Source organism: Podarcis vaucheri (assembly GCF_965113315.1).
Source record: "Podarcis vaucheri genome assembly, chromosome: 16".
NCBI classification, from domain to species: Eukaryota; Metazoa; Chordata; class Lepidosauria; order Squamata; family Lacertidae; genus Podarcis; species Podarcis vaucheri.
The window spans coordinates 20,039,641-20,056,805 of NC_138754.1; the positions used below are offsets into that span (position 1 = coordinate 20,039,641).

A 17,165-nucleotide genomic window follows, 5' to 3' on the forward strand; every position below is an offset into this window, starting at 1 on the left:
TGCGGAGACCTGAATTTCGACAGTAGAACAGACTCCGTAGGGAGATGGTAGACTCTCTCTGTAAGCAAAGGTTGGGTGGCCGTCTGTCAGGCATGCTTTAATTAAAAATGCCTGCATTGCAGGGGGTTGGACTAGATTATCTGTGGGACCCCTTCCAACTTTACAGTTCTATGATTCTGTTATCCCATCCCTGCTGCTAATACACTGGCAACATTAGCACGCATCCCCAGATGCTGGGACATGACAAGTGGGGGGTGGGATAGTTGAGTCTTGTGCATGGATAGATGCCTCTTGGGTGAATGTCCTGAACAGAAAAAGTTTAGGAGCTACAGTGCAAAACTGTGGGCATTGTGTCTCCCCTAATGTACTTTTCATTTGTGTGATTAATTGCCCTGCTCTGTAGCAGAGGGAGGTGGAGACATCCTTTTTGTAAGCAGTCCCATTGCCCTCTGATGATATCTTTGTTCAGGCACAGAGAAGACTATAGTTTTTTATTCGATGGATTAATTTTCCCCTACTCCACTGTGATAGACACCTTAAAGAGCGCAGCATTGAAGCGATTAGCTTATACTGAGTTCTTATCTGATAGCACAGTTTCATCCCAAAAATACAGCAATTAAACCCAGTATATGCTTTCAGTATAACTTTAACCAAAAATACAGCGGGGGAAAGTAATTATAGGAAATTTTTTAAAAAAATCAGACTAAGCTCCTAGCAAACTTCTTCAATTTGAAAGTTTGCATAGAAAAAGCACCAGGCTTTTTTTTTTTTTAAAAAAAAAAAAACCAACAAAGTAACAGGCGCTTGGTTCAAAATGGCTGCTGTTTTTCAGCGAACTTTGTATGATTCCACAAAGGGTGAACCACAGGGGTTGTCAAGCCTTTGGGGGCTTCTGACACAGGTTGCAATCTGAGGAAGCATCATGAGAACCAGTTGCACGAGGGCTGCTGTGAAGGGGAAGGCATGGCAAGTCACAAAATGGCTGCTGTATGGTCATGGCATATAACAAAATGGCTGCCACATCTAAACAAAAAAGTGACAGAACCACAAAATTCCCCCTCAAAAGTCCATACCCCTACACCCCAATCTGTATCACAGGAATGAGAATACAGTGGTACTTTGGTTCTCAAACTTAATCCGTTCTGGAAGTCTGTTCCAAAACCAAAGTGTTCCAAAACCAAGGCATGCTTTCCCATAGAAAGTAATACAAAATGGATTAATCCATTCCAGACTTTTAAAAACCCCTAAAACAGCAATTTAACATGAATTTTACTATCTAACGAGACCACTGATCCATAAAATGAAAGCAATAAACAATGTACTGCAGTCACACAATCAATCAATCAGTAACTGAACTGGGTCACAAAAACAACAAAAAAGCCGCAGAAACAAAAACACAAAATAAATATCAAAAACAGACTCTCAAATTGGAAGTGTGGCACTCAAATCGGAACTGTAACACTAAAAACGGAGCATATTCAGCTTCTGAAAAAAGTTCGCAAACAGGAACACTTACTTCTGGGTTTGCTGTGTTTGTGTTTGGGTTCCAATTTGTTTGAATAACCAAGGTACCACTGTACAGATCAAGCAGGATGTTGATACAAATCCATGGAAAAGCAGATGTAGACTGGATATGGAAACTGAAACAAAGTTGTCCCTTGATATCTGCACTTCTGTGGATTTTCATGCTGCAGTACTCTAGCCAAGTAATGCATACATTATTAGTGAAACTTTTGCATACAAAAATGTGGATGCTAGAATAAATGTACAGTAAAATGTGGACAACTTTTCACGAGGACTTACAGGAAAAAAATAATTCTTGCAAACTGATGTGGCAATGTGGAGAACTCAACTTAAAAGAGGAAACATGCTCCTAAACATGGAAGCTCAATTCTGCAGCTATTCACTCGTTAAAAGTTCCTCATCAAATATAAATGATAAGAGCTGCCTTGTGCCGCTGAGTCCCACCAAATGGGTCTGACCAGCACAGTTCCTGGAAAGGTACTGTAGGCTCATAGACTTTTTGGAGAACTGAATGATTGCATACCCTCCAACATTTCTCCTATGAAAATAGGGACATCCCATTCCATAATGATTATTTCACTATTTATGCCCTGGGGAGAGTCCCAAGGGGCCATCTTTGGCCCAAGAGACCTGAAGGTCCCCATCCCTTGACGGGGATGATGGCGCAACCCCACACCTGAGCTCTGGGAGTCTCTGCAGATGTCACAGAGAGGTGTAAGGTTTGTGCGTTACTAACGCTGCTTTCTTTCCCAACAGCACCATCTGGTATGAACTGCATGCTCGGGAATGGCCATTCAAGACGCAGCCTGCCGAGGCCATAATTTGGCAAGTTGGCCGAGGGATGAAGCCAAATCTCAGCCAGATTGGCATGGGCAAGGAGATCTCAGTAGGTGGCTTGGGACTCTTTGAAAGGGGGAGGGAAGGCACAGAGACTTGGAAAAATGTTGATATTTGCTCATCTTGGTGACTCACAGATCGGGGGGAGGGAGAGAAATTCAATCCAGTTCTCGTTTAGAGGCGAATCGATCCGTTTTGCACTTTCCAATACAACACGAGGGCTGAAATACGGCCATCTTTTAAGAGTCACACTCACTCGGGTTTGGGGATGCCGTGCTCAAACCAGCCACGCTTTTCAAAAATGCATATTTTAGGGTATAGGTAAAAGGTAAAGGTACCCCTGCCCGAACGGGCCAGTCTTGACAGACTCTGGGGTTTGTGCGCCCATCTCACATCTATTGGCCGGGGGCCAGCGCTGTCCGAAGACACTTCCGGGTCACGTGGCCAGCGTGACAACGCTGCTCTGGCGAGCCAGAGCCGCACACGGAGCGCCGTTTACCTTCCCGCTGGTAAGCGGTACCTATTTATCTACTTGCCCCCGAGGGTGCTTTCGAACTGCTAGGTTGGCAGGCGCTGGGACCGAGCAGCGGGAGCGCACCCCGCCGTGGGGATTCGAACCGCCGACCTTTCGATCGGCAAGCCCTAGGCGCTGAGGCTTTAACCCACAGCGCCACATTTTAGGGTATAGCATGCATGAAAACAAAGGGATTCACAAAAATAAGAGATAAAGATGATCCCTGTTAAGAAAAACTGATTGCAAAAATGTGTGCACTACTTAAAACAGCATACAAAATATGTATTCATTAGGGAGAAACTATCACCAAAATGTTGATGGATTTTCACGATCGAGCTTTAACTTTTGTGCAAGGGGCCCCATGGGAGTCAGATTTTCTGGAAAGAAGATTTAAGGAAACCCCAGGGATTGGTAGCTGCTGGGTAGAAGACACCATACTTTACACTGTACATTGTGTTATGAGTTTTGGGGAGGGGGAAAGACGGGTGTGTGCAGAGACCTTTCTAACCCCTGGCTCCAGCAAGTGTTAAAACTAGCTTCCTGATGAGGTGATTGCCTGGGTGATGGGCCATTAGGAGAACAAAAGAAGTGGACCTATGTGAGACAGCAAATGGTTGGAGGGACCCCTTTCCTCAACTGGCTGATAGTTAGAAAAAGGCAAAGGCAAGCACTGAGAGCTGGAAATCATGTGTGCTAGAAGCAAAGCAGCAAGCTGGGTACTGAGAGAGACAGAACAATGCTTGATTTCTGCTTGAGTCCAAGGCTGCAGCTATGGGAGGAAAAAAGAGAGACCCTTTCGGGGTAGTAATGCTGTGAGCCCCTCCATCGTTGGCTCAGTTTGCATAAATGTGTCAATAAACCACACGTGGACATGTGTCCTTTCGCTCTCCTCCTTTGTACATCCTTTCCTTCCCATTGACTTGCAGGACATCCTTCTCTTTTGCTGGGCCTTCGAGCAAGAGGAACGGCCGACCTTCACCAAGCTGATGGAGATGCTGGAGAAATTGCCAAAGCGGAACCGTCGCCTTTCTCACCCCGGACACTTCTGGAAGTCAGCAGAGTAAGACCGACATCCTCGGAGAGAGGAAGCTCCTAGGCTGATCATTTGTCTCTTCAATTTGGCATTGTCTACACTGACCAGCAGCTGCTCTCTAGGAATTCAGACAGGGAGTCCCTTTGGTGATGCTGGGGGTCAAATTTGGCAGCTTCTGTGTGCAAATCAGGTGCTCTGCCACTGAGCTACAGGGTTTACATATGCACTATACAGTGGAACCTTGGTTCCTGAACGTAACCCATTCCAGAAGTCCGTTCGACTCCCGAAACTGTTTGAAAACCAAGGCTCAGCTTCCGATTGGCTGCAGAAGCTTCCTGCACTCAAGCGGAAGCTGCATCGGCCGTCCAGCTTCTGAAAAACGTTCAAAATCTGGAACACCTACTTCCGGGTTTTTCTGCATCCGGGAGCCAATTTGTTCGTCACCTAAGCTGTTTGGGAACCAAGGTTCCCCTGTACAGTTAAAGCACTAGTAGGTGACGTTGCAGGAGGTTGGGCTACCCTTTGGTAGATATTACAGCTGTCTCCTGATGGCTAAAGAACAGAAGGGATGCAGTGATAAACAGATGTGTTTAGGGAGGAAGTTCCTTGACTGGAATGCCTCGACGGACAGAAGTACACTCTGCAGGCACTCACTTGCTCCTTCCTTGATAAATCCTCATGTTGCTGAGTTGAGTACTTTGAGCAGGTTCCAAGGCAGTTCCAACTGGGGTCCAGTTAAGCCATCAGCTTGCACAGACATTTATGTCAAGGGCTTATCAGCAGCCCAGCTATGATAAAATAGCTGGCTTTAGGAATTCTAGCCGAGGCCGCCTGGCGCTTGCCTCCAGCACCGCTCACTGCGCTGACAGATCTCCCTCGGGTATAAATTTGGGGCTGTCCCCAACACACACTCACATCCGTTGCTAAGCCAACTGGCTGCTCACAGCTTGAAGTGAGCATTGCAAGATGTTTCTTCTCCTTCCTGGGCTCAGAGCTTGGGGAGGGTTTTCAAGAGGGGAGGTGACAGAGGCCTTTGAGCAAGAACTGTGCCTGTTGCAAAAATTCTTTCCACCCCAGACTTTCTGCTAAGCAAATAACTAAGAGCCAATGCGGTGTAGTGATTGGGGGGGTTGGACTTGGGCTTGGGAAACCAGGGTTCGAATCTCCACCCCACCCTGCCCTGCCTGTGAAGCTGACAGGGTGACCTTGGGCCAGTCACTGCCTCTTAGCATAACCTACCTCAAAGGGTTGATATGAGGATAAAATTATGGGGGAGGGGACCACGTATACCACCTTGAGCTCCTTGGAGGAAAAATTGGGACAGAAATTGGGTAGATAGGTAGGTCAGTAGGTAGAGCTTTTTGGAAGACCGGGCCAATGGTCCATACACTTTTATATATATATAAAAATCTCTTTTTTAGTTTGTTTATTTCATAAAATTTATATAACATGTGATTATATTTTTTTAAAAAATCCCTTAAATAATTGTCATAAATTTTAAAAAAGAAAGTCAGTGAAAACAGATGAAAGCAACTATTTAAAATTTAAAACATTTAAATATAATTAAAATCAATGATAAGCTAAAAACCACATCAAAATACCTGTCTGGATAGGCTTGCCGAAACAAACAAAAAAATGTTTTTAATCAGACACCCAAAAGAGAACAATGAATCCAGCTGCCTGGTGTCAATAGGCAGAGAGTTCCGAAGTGTGATTGGAAGCTCCATAATAATAATAATTGGAGTTCTTTCCAATTATTAGGACCAGTGGTTTTGGGATTTACATTATCTAGCAAAAAGATTGGTTCCATGGCCAACAAAATAAATACCCCAGTGAGGTTGGTGCATTAAGGCAAATGGGGCAATGCCCCACCAACCTGCATTCTGGTTTACCACCAATTCAGGGGGATAGCACTGCTCATCCGCTTCCTCCTCCTCCTTCTTAGTCTCAGCATTGCCCCTTGTAGAACTCACAAATCTAGCATCAGTTGGCTCAGCCTGCCACTGGCTCTGACGCCACCTAGTGTTGGGCTCCCTGCTTTCTACCCTACCCAGGATGCAGTGAGATGAGCCTCCAAAGGAATTGCATTGCCTCATTTGCTCTATCCTGTTTCACCTTCCTTCTCTCTGCTTCCTTCCAGGCTGTGATGGATGGCTCAAAATGACGGTGCCTTTCGTACGCTTTTCTTCCTCTCCTCGACCACCACCACCACCTCCTCCTCCTCCTCTTCTCCTTGTTCAGCGAGAAGGCCGGAGCAGGGAAGTGAAGCTTGGGAGCGCTCCCGAGGACAAGGAGACACGGCCTCGCTCTGGTCTCTGGAAGGGGGAGCGCCTCCTGGCTAGCCGGAGGAGCACCATGCTCTGCCGGGGGGTCCAGAAGGATCCCATGAGCAGGTGAAAATCAGGTTCAATGCCAGATAGCCCCTGCCAGGCAAGCGGCAGAGGGGGGTGTCCTCTGCTCGCCCTCAGGGTGCGAAAGACGTTGGAGGGCCAGGTGGTCTTTGAAACCCTCCCCAGCGGTGATTCTTGCTTAAGTGGGGGCAACAAACTTCACCAGACAGTCAAAGGTTCTCAGGACCTCGCCAGCACCCTCTGAAACCAACGGAGGAGAGGGATAGAAAGAGTGTGTGTAATATTTTGTTTTTGTTTCGTTTTATCCTGTTTCATTGCACCTAGTGGTGGAAGTGAGGTTTTCAGCTGTTTCCCAACATAGGGGTGTTTGGTGTGTGTGTGGTTTCTTTGGGGAAGGAGGCCTTGTCTCTAGAACCTTTCAAGAACTCCTAAAGCCTCAGGCCCTCGGAGATCTAATGTGGCCCTCTGAGCCTCTCTCCTTGGCCCTTGGAACTCTGCCCAGACCACGCCTCCAAGGCCACACCCCTCTCTGCTCCCTGCTGTGCCCCCCATTGGTTAATTTCCCCTGGCTGGAATGTGTCCTTGAACGGTGGTAATACCTCTCCTTTGCCTGGATGGAAAGTTGGGGGTGCACATGGACTTTGGGTCACACCTACCACTGGTATGTGGCCCTCAAAAGGTTGTGCACAGGGAAATGTGGCCTTCAAGCTGAGAAAGGTTCCGTCCATGCCATCAGTGGTGGTATATTTATTGTTTCAGCCCTACTTCACTGTCTCTGTTGCTTCCTCTTTCTCTCTCTCTCTCGGTTACACATGCCAGATGTCAGGATGTGAGAACAGGATGCTAGACTAAATTCACCCATGGATTGGCCTGATCCAGCAAGGCCATTATTATGAGGTCTCCTCCAACTGTATGATTCCTTAATTCCCAAATTTGCCAAGAAGCTATTTCACCAGGAATAATTCATCCTCCTTTTTCAAAGCTGTCACCAGCTCAGCACTTAGCGTATTTTTCGCTCCAGAAAACGCACCAGACCACAAGACGCACCTAGTTTTTGGAGGAGGAAAACAAGAAGAAAAAAAATTCTGAATCTCAGAAGCCAGAACAGCAAGAGGGATCGCTGCGCAATGAAAGCAGCAATCCCTCTTGCTGTTCTGGCTTCTGGGATAGCTGCGCAGCCTGCATTCGCTCCATAAGACGCACACGCATTTCCCCTTACTTTTTAGGAGGGAAAAAGTGAGTCTCATAGAGCAAAAAAATATGGTAAGTGCCGGAGAGCTGGCTAGCTTCCTGTTGACGGGCTGGGAACAACAAACCCTCTTCCTGCTATCTTAGCACCTCGACTCCCCAGAGGAACATGCTGGTTTCCATAGTCATTTCTTAGCCCTTGTCGGCTGGCAGATATTCAGCATGGTGAGAAGCGAGGCAAGGCGACCAGGATGCCCCAACAGAGAGGCAGTGCAGGATCTACAGGAACAGCAAATTGGTGCAGAGAGGTGGCCACTGTCGGTAGCACACCGACATGGGAGCAGGTATGCGTGTGTCTCTCTTTCTGTGTGTGTCAAGCTCTTGTGCAAAAGCAAATCATTCCACTATAGGTGGCACAGAGCCACTTCTTTGGTTATGCTGATGGTGGTACTTCACTAGCTAGCTGAAGTCGTTACCTTAATAAAGGGACTGGATTGGCAAGCTTGCTGTTATGCATTCCTCCTCCACCAGATACAGGACCCCAAGGATTAGAAGAGACTATGGGGCATCATGCAGACTAACCCCCCCCCCAGCAAACTCATAATAGTGTGCATAAACAATGGTCATATCCTATGTGAATTAATCCGCATGTGCCTTGTGTTCAGACCAGGGTTCCCCCAACTTGGGTCTCCAGCTGATTTTGGACTCCAACTCCCATCATCCCTGACCACTGGTCCTACTAGCTAGGCATGATGGGAGTTGTAGTCCCCCCCCAAAAAACAGCTGGAGACCCAAGTTGGGGAAACCCTGGTTTAGACCCACAATATGTGGTGACAGAAACCCTAGAAGCTGACATTGTAGAAAGGTGTGGAGAAGCCTCTCTGTGAAGGCTGATGAGGAGAAGCCGAAATCAAGAGGGGGTGGGTGGGGAGGGGGAAAGTTCTGCAGCTCATCGAGGCAAATCTGTAAATAAACCCACGTCTCTATGGAGCCTGCACATAAATCCGAGCTACCGGATGACCCGTGCCCCTCCCTCGGATCTCCTATTAGATGGCATTGTGGTGATTTCCCTTATATTCTGAAGAGGGGGCTATTTTTACACTGGATAAATATCAGTCGATAAAAGCTGGGGTTAAAGAGGGCTGGGGGGGAGGGGCTACATAGCAAAGATCAGGGAAGGGTGTAGAGAGAAAAAATTAAAAGATTTCTTATGATTAATGGAGACTTTCAAAAATAAGAATGCCCGGTGCAAATGATAGGCTGGCATCCTATCAATTCATGGAAATTCATGCCGAGTGCTAGACAGCTCCCTTCCCTTCTGCACCATTGTGTAGCAGATGGTCTCCTCTTGAACTCCTGGTTCTACCCACCAGCACAACCAAAATCACCGGCAGTTTTTGCTGCTCCCAACCTCCCCACAGGTTCTGGATCTAGGGAGTGAGAACTGAGAAGAGGCAGGAGAACCTAAAAGCAGCCTTGCTGGCTCAGCATCCTGTTCTTACACATTGGCCAACTAGCCACTTTTGCAAAGCACGCAGGCAAGACCTGAGCTCAACAGCACTCTCCCTTCCTTTTTGCATTTCCTGGCCACTAGTATTGCTGCCTTCAACAGTGGGTGCAGAATATAGCCCTCATGGCTAGTAGCCACTGATAGCCTTTTCCTCCTCCACGAACTTGTCGAATCCTCTTTTGGTGGCTGTCGGTGCTTTTTGTGGAAGGGGGTTCCATGGGCTTCAATCAGTGACTGTCTGATGATAGCCTAAGCAGAGCTTTCCCGGATCAGGCCATCTAGCCTAGCATCCTTTTAGCACAGTAGCCAGCCGGATGCCCCAATGGGAAAGCCCACAAGCAAGGCCCTCAGCGCAGCAGCAGCGACAGTGGATAGGCTTTGCACTGGGAGTCCCGAGTTCAACTCCTGACATCTCCCCCTGGAAGAGCATGCAAAGCAGACATTCCTTGTATGTTTAAAGCTGCAAATGAATTTTTGTTTGGTCTTATGCAAGAGGTGTGTGGTCGCCAGGAGCTGGAGTCTAGCGTAGGCGAGCAGTCAGAGCTAAAACACGGTGTCGGTGAAGAGAACTCTTTATTCAAGAAACCAGAATGCTGCAGGCCTAGTGATCCCAGTAGGTCTTGCTCCAGCAAGGCAGTTGCGAGGACTGATGGCTCCTGCCTTCCTGACGCTTCCTCAGGCTCCTCCTCTCCAAGGTCTTTCCAAAGTGACCTGCACACAACCCCCTCTGCTGTGCCCTCTTAATTTCTCTTTGTGGCTTAGGAGACCCAGGAAGGGGGGAGCTGGTCGCAGCAGGAGGGGGAGACTCCCTGGCTTCTTCAGCAGCCGGCCTCTCTCTCTCCTGACCCCACTCCCCTCCTGCCTCCATTTCTGCCTCTGATTCTGGGCTGCTGTCTGCCACAGCCTCTTCCTGCTCACTAAACCCTGTTGCCCCTTTAGTTTCTGACACCTCCTCCTCCCATCTGCTCCCTCTTCTTCCTCTGACCAATTATCATCCTCCCACCACCAACCCCCCTGGCTCTGAGCCTTCTTCCCCTGGGGGTTCCCCAGTTGGTGCCTCCCACCACTCTGCAGCCAGCCAGTCCATGACAGCGGTCAATCATTTGTTGTGAAGGGTCCACAAGTTTCCTTCCAGTTGTTTGTTTGTTTGTTACATTAATATCTCACCTTTTTCTCCAAGGAGCTCAAGCTGGTGTTCACGGTTCTCCTTGTTCAATCGTCACAACAACACTTTGAGTTAGGCCGAGAGGCAGCGACTGGCCCCCATGGCCACCCAGTGAGCTCCATGGCCGAGTGGGGAGATTTGAACCCTAGTCTCCCAGGTCCTAGTCTGACAGTCTAAATGCCACCTTGAGCTCCTTGGAGGAGAGGGGGCGGGGCTATAAATGTAATAGGGTTTTTTTGTTTAAAGGGAAGTGAGAATATGCTGCAACATTTTGCTGCAGCTGCCATTTGCTCAGTCCAGTAGCAGCTCGTGAAGTTCCTGACATTCCGGATCTCAAACTCTATACCAGAGACTGGTGTGCAGATGTTAAGCTGGGAGCGCTTGAGGGTGACCAGGACATTTGAAACCTCTGCAAAACTCCAGGGATCCCATGCACCCTTGTTCTCAACGTCACATGGTGCACATTGTGTGCGTGGGGTAGGTGTGGGTGGGGGGTTACGACTTTATGAAAACACTGAGCATTGGTTGGGGAAACTTTGTTGGCCGTTTTGACTCCATTATCTGTAAAATACACAGTTTCCACCTTCTGTACATATGAATATAGACTCACAACCTGTATGTATGTATGTATATGGCAACATGCATACGTATTTGCCAAATCTCAGACACTGTACAGGTTCTTTTTCTTCTTCTTCTTAATTAATGGCTGCTTTTTGTTTTCTCTGTGTTGGTTCTGACTTGGCAGAGTGAGCTGTGGTACATCATTGCGGGCACAATCAAAAGTGGAAGCTCTCCTGTGTGAACCCCAGTAAAACAGAGCTGAGAACAAGCGATCCTAGAGCTCTTACGCAGCTCCCATTCATACAATCACAGAATCATAGTCACTCTGGCCAGTGACCAAAATAAATCCATTCATTCATTCACAGAATCGTAGAGTTGGAAAGGGGCCTCCAAAGGTCATCTAGCCTAACCTGCTGCGATGCAGGAATTGAAGCCTTCATTATTATTCAATCGCAGAATCCTCCCCCCCCCCGCTACCCCAAAAGCATTTGCAATAGGATACGCATAGCAGAGCATTCCCCTGAGAATTGTGTCTCCCTCCCCCTTTCATTTAGAGATTTCTTTCTTTCTTTTTTAAAAAGAACATTATAAATAACTGTATATGGAATATAAATATATCTATTTTGTGGTGGTTGTTGCCGAATTCTCGTCACTGGAAAACAAACAAACCAACATTGACTCTAGTGCAAAAGGGGGGGGGATCACGTAGAGAAAAAAATACCCCGCCCCAAACTCTGAACTGGAATGAAAATATAAGGCACGAGGGTTCTTCTTTGAGGATTGTAAATTTTGTACAGGACCATTTCTAAAAGTTTTCTACACTCGAAGGAAAAGTATTTATTATTTCTGCCGTCTGACTGGGGTGTGAGTTGCCGTGGACTGTAAAGAATAAAAATAATAAGAAAAATGGGTTGCTCTCTTCTTCTTTTTTCTCTTGTGCTTTTGTGTGGTGTTCGGTGAGGTTAATTCTGTATGACTTACTTATGCCAATAAAGACTTTGAAAATGATGCCATTCCATTCCTTTCTTTTGCTCGTTCCTTTAACTCCCCACCCTCTGTATTTTTTAAGAATGGTATATTTTTAAAATTGGTTTTCAATGATGCCTAACAAAATATAAGCAGACAGCTTGCTTGCTTATTTAGATCCCACCTTTTTCTCCAAAGAGCTGAGGGGGGTGTAAATGGTTCTACCCCTCCTCATTTAATCCCCACAACCACCATCCTGCAAGGTAGGTTAGGCTACATATCTTTGAAGGTGACCCAGAAACGACAACTAATCCAGAATGCGGCAGTTAGACTGGTGACTGGGAGTGGCTGCCGAGACAATATAATACCGGTCCTGAAAGACCTACATTGGCTCCCAGTATGTTTCCAAGCACAATTCAAAGTGTTGGTGCTGACCTTTATAGACCTAAACAGCCTTAGCCCAGTATACCCAAAGGAGTGTCTCCACCCCCATCGCTCTGCCTGGATACTAAGGTCCAGCTCCGAGAGCCTTCTGGAAGTTCCCTCACTGCGAGAAGTAAGGTTACAGGGAACCAGGCAGAGGGCCTTCTCGGTAGTGGCGCCCGCCCTGTGGAATGCCCTCCCATCAGATGTCAAAGAAATAAACAACTATCTGACTTTTTGAAGACATCTGAAAGCAGCCCTGTTTAAGGAGGTTTTTAATGTTTGATGTTTTATTGTGTTTTTTAAAATCCTGTTGGAAGCTGCCCAGAGTGGCTGGGGAGGCCTGGCCAGATAGGTGGGGTATAAATAATGTTGTTGTTGTTGTTGTTGTTGTTATGAGAGGCAGTGGCTGGCCCAAGGTCACCCAGTGAGCTTTGTGCACAAATGGCCCAACTCAGTATAAAACAGATTCCTGAGTTGCTGTGGCTTCCTATGTGCTTGCTTAATGCGAAAGAAGTTCAAAGCGGGGAATGGGATAGTCAGCAAAGGGGTAAACATGATGTCATTCATCTCAGGTAAGAAAACATGGAGGAAGGGAAGGTGTGGTGCTGACCTTCATTACCACTGATGCCAAAAATATTTTCAGCTTCCTCCTGGCATTTTGCATTTGCAACGCGATAGGGTGACAGATTCCCTTACCATGCCATAATGTTTGTGATGACACGGTCTAGACGACTCGGCTCCTCTAGAGAGCCGTGGCACATAAACAGCCTGTTTGCAGGCCCCACCGAAAAATTGGGTCTCGATGGAACCTAGGAAGCTGTCTTACAGAGCGTCAGACCATTAGTCCAGCTAGCTCAATGCTGTCTACACTGACTGGCAACATCTCTGCCAGGTTTCAGTCATGGACTGGCTGGATCAAGAGGACTGGTGGGAGGGACCAGCTGGGGAACCCCAGGGGAAGAAGGCTCAAAGCCAGGGGATTGGTAGTAGGATGACAATTAGTGGATTTCAGGGGCTGGACTGAGGAGGAATGGTGGGAACCACCCACCCCCTGCACCTTCCTGAGAAGTGGAGGACAGTATAGATTTAGAACAGTGGTTTGCTGAAGGTCATAGTTTGGAGGCTGCAGAGGGGAGAATCTGGAAAATATTGAGAGAGCAGCAGGAAGAAGAAGCACCAAGGGAGAGACAGCTGACAGACTCAGTGTCTCTTGAAAGCATTCCAGACCACCCCTCCCAGAACCAGGCGTGCCTTGAGAGTAGTAGAACGGAAAGCACAGATCAGTTGGCACAGGGGTGACGTAGAATAGGAGGGGCTAAGGGGGTGGGACTTTACTTGGAGCAACACCATTAACTAAGAGAGACCGTATTCCTTTATCTCTCTCTGTGAATATTGAATAAACTACCTGGTAAGAACTCTTTTTAAAAATCTGTTTCTTGGCATCCCACCATGGGAGGAATGGGATTCCCTGAAGCCTTGACAGTGGTCAGAGGGAGAAGTGGGAGCAGTCTGGGAGGAGGAGGTGTTGGAAGCTGAAAAGGCAACAGGGTTTAGTGAGCAGGAAGAGTCTGTGGCAGAGAGCAGCCCAGAACCAGGGGCAGAAGCAGAGGTTGGAGAGAAGGAGGGCCAAGAGGCAGAGATGAGGCAGGATGCTGAAGAAGCCAGGGGATCTCCCCTCCTGCTGTGACCAGCTCCCCTTCCCCTGGTCTCCCAGAACCAGAAGAGGGAGGAGCAAAGACAGGCATGATGACAATAGCCTTGGAGACGAAATGTAGGGAGCTGTGGGAAGGCAGGGACCTTCAGTCCCCTCAACTGCCTCATGGGGACAAGATCTACCAGGACGCATTGCTGTGCTCACTAGGCCTGGTCACCTGAGCAGTTAGCTTCACTTACACCGAGTGATTTATTGCTGACCAGCACCTGACATCTGCTCCTGACAGGTGAACTCCTCCATCCTTACCTGGCGAGGCCATTGGGAATCAAACCTGTGACTTCCTACATGCAGAGCAGATGCTCTACCACTGAGCTACCATGGCTCTTTACCTTAGGAGCCTTAGGCATCCCAGTTCTAGCGTATGGGCAAAAGAAAAGGCATTTTTAAATACCAATCTGCTTGGAGGGGAAGGAAGCAAGCAGGGTAAAAATCAAAGAGACATTACTGAATCGGAGGCAAGACAACAGAAGCAAATGGAGCAGTAAAATGCCCGACTGGATGTGATTAAAGTAATATTACATTTCCTTTTCTGATCTGGACCGCTCTCCATTGCTGAGTCTGCAAATGCTGGGACTTTGCAAGTTATTTCAGAGGACCGGCTCATCTGACTGTGGCTTCCCAAGGGACAGGATTCTCCGATTAGGGTGGGCTGGGCTCCCGAGGCGAAGCCAGCCTGAGGGTAGCATTAAGGAACCAGGGCTCATCGCACAGACCGCAGCTAGTCACCGTGGCAAGACACTGCTGACTCTTCCTTCTTCATCGCCTCCCTCCTTTAATGCTTCCTTTCAGTAAATAGTTTCATTAGCCTGCATTTAAGGACAAGAAAAGCAAAACCCTTTGGGGTAAGTAATGAGATAAATTGCCACCCTCCCCGTTCCCCCTTAGGAATTAAGGCTGCAGTGCTTGGGCAAAGCGCCTTATTCAGCACTTCCTTCTTCCTGAACCTGGGGAAACTCTGGCAGAAGTTGGGGGAGAAAGTTAAGTCAAACTTGAACAAAGGCAACCAGGAGCTGGTGGAGAGGCGCTGACAGAGGCCAGCCACACTATGCCCCGAAAGCACTAGGACGCCACTTTAAACATCCATTGCTTCCCGCAAGGAATCCTGGGAGCTGCAGTTCATTAAGGGTGCGGGGAATTGTTAGAGGTACAATTCCCAGAGTGCCCTGAGGGAAGAGGGATTGGGTGTTGAAGCCATCCATTTAGATGGCTTTAAAAAGAGGATTAGACAAATTTAGGGAGGGTGAGACTATCAATAGCTACTAGCCAGGATGGCTATGCTCTGCCTCTGCAGTTGGAGTCATGCTTCTGAATGGCAGTTGCTGGAAACCACGGAGGGGGGAAGAGTTGCTGTTGTGCTCGGGTCTTGTTTACAGGCTCCTCATTGGGGCATCCAGGTGGCCACTGTGAGAACAGGATGCTGGACTAGATGGGCTTTTGGCATGATCAGAAGGCTCTTCCTAAGCTTCCCTATGGAGAGGGAGAGAACCTTGTATAGTCATACCTCTTGTTACATTTGCTTCATGATATGTTTTTTCAGGTTGTGTCCCGCGGTGACCCAGAAGTATCAGAAAGGGTTACTTCTGGGTTTTGCCACTCGCGCATGTACAGACGCGCAAAATGACGTCACACGCATGCGCAGAAACAGCAAATCGTGACCTGCGTGTGCGCAGATGCGGTTGCGTTCCTTTCAGGTTGCGAACGGGGCTCCGGAACGGATCCCGTTCGCAACCAGAGGTACCACTGTATGTCATCTTGTGCAACTTTTAAGAAAGGTGCAATATACATGAAATTAGGTGGTCATTGGCCTGATCCAACAGGCTCTTCTTATGGTTTGATTTAGATGATCTATCTGTCATCTATCATCTATCTATCTATCATCTATCTATCTATCTATCTATCTATCTATCTATCTATCTATCTATCTATCTATCTATCTATCTATCATCTGTCATCTGTCATCTGTCATCTAGCTATCTATCATCATCTATCATCTATCTATCTAGAGAGAAACTTGTATCTCTTGCAGTGTCCATTTTTTTAGGAAATGTCAACCCAAGTTCTAAGCAAGTTAGGGAAAAGCTCTTCCTTTGTCAAGTTTCTCTCTCTCTCCCCCCCCCCTTTGCAAAGAAGGAAATGACACACTCCTAGAAGGACCCCTCCCTAAACCCGCAGTAAGAATCTGCCGTTTGGCGATAAATTACAGCCATGATCATAATCTGCCCTGAACGTTTGGACAGCAACAGCAGGGATAGACGCCGCAAAGATGTCACGCTAATGAAAATTATGGCTCGGTTGCGCAGATAATGCCATTGTTCGTCCCATTTATAGAACTCGCCTTCCAGGCCACGTGCCATGTACCTCCAGCCGGTTCCGCAGCTGCCGTGAAGCAGAAATTTGAAAAGGAAAAGGGCAGGGTGGGTTGATGGGAAGCAGCTCACTCTTAACAAGCATTCAAGACTCAAGCCCAAGTCAATGTATTAAGAGTTTATCCCCTATTTTTCCTGCAGATGTTGACACAACACTAGGGATGGGGAATTTATCTTTTGACCTCTGCTTGCATTTTAATGCAGAGCTACTTAATTTGCACTTCTAAAACATAGATGTGAACCAAAACTCATCCTTCAATAATATTAAATTCTCTGAATTCTTGACACACTTCTCCAGCCAAAAAAATGTGTGGGAAAATGCTTATATTGGTTAAAGTCATGTAGGGTACAGTAAGGTAAAGGTAAAGGGACCCCTGACCATTAGGTCCAGTCACGAACGGCTCTGGGGTTGCGGCACTCATCTCGCTTTAGTGGCCGAGGGAGCCAGCGTACAGCTTCCAGGTCATGTGGCCAGCATGACTAAGCCGCTTCTGGTGAAACCAGAGCAGCGCATGGAAAGGCCCGTTTACCTTACTGCCAGAGGAAGGTACCAGAGGAAGGCCTGTTTACCATTCCTACCTATTTATCTACTTCCACTTTGACGTGCTTTCGAACTGCTAGGTTGGCAGGAGCAGGGACCGAGGAACAGGAGCTCACCCCGTCGCGGGGATTTGAACCACCAGCCTTCTGATCGGCAAGTCCTAGGCTCTGTGATTTAACCCACAGCGCCACCCGCGTCCTGTAGGGTACAGTAGCATGTCCCTATTTTCATCGGCAGGTATGTAGTTAGGTGACCCTTGACACAAAGAGATATGTAGCTATCTAACCTTTAGGAGACATCTGAAGGCAACCCTGTATGTGGAAAGGGTTTTTCAAAAAATGTTCAATGTTTTATTATGTTTTTATATATGCTGGAAGCCACACAGAGTGGTTGAGGCAACCCAGTCAGATGGGTGGGATATAAATACTAAAATTATTATTATTATTATTATTATTATTATTATTATTAT

General features: G+C 47.5%; 1 protein-coding gene across 1 annotated transcript in view; it reads left to right on the top strand.

Annotated features, from left to right (window-relative positions):
- The window catches only part of KSR2 (kinase suppressor of ras 2), a gene marked incomplete at its 3' end in the record, with an annotated part of 188,748 nt that extends 184,809 nt beyond the window's left edge, over positions 1–3,939 (top strand). The window contains exons 18-19 of the mRNA XM_082202891.1: positions 2,281–2,410; positions 3,802–3,939. Coding sequence (XP_082059017.1) covers positions 2,281–2,410; positions 3,802–3,939 — 268 coding nt within the window. The remainder of the gene's footprint in view (positions 1–2,280; positions 2,411–3,801) is intronic.
- Between the last annotated feature and the right edge of the window lie 13,226 nt (positions 3,940–17,165).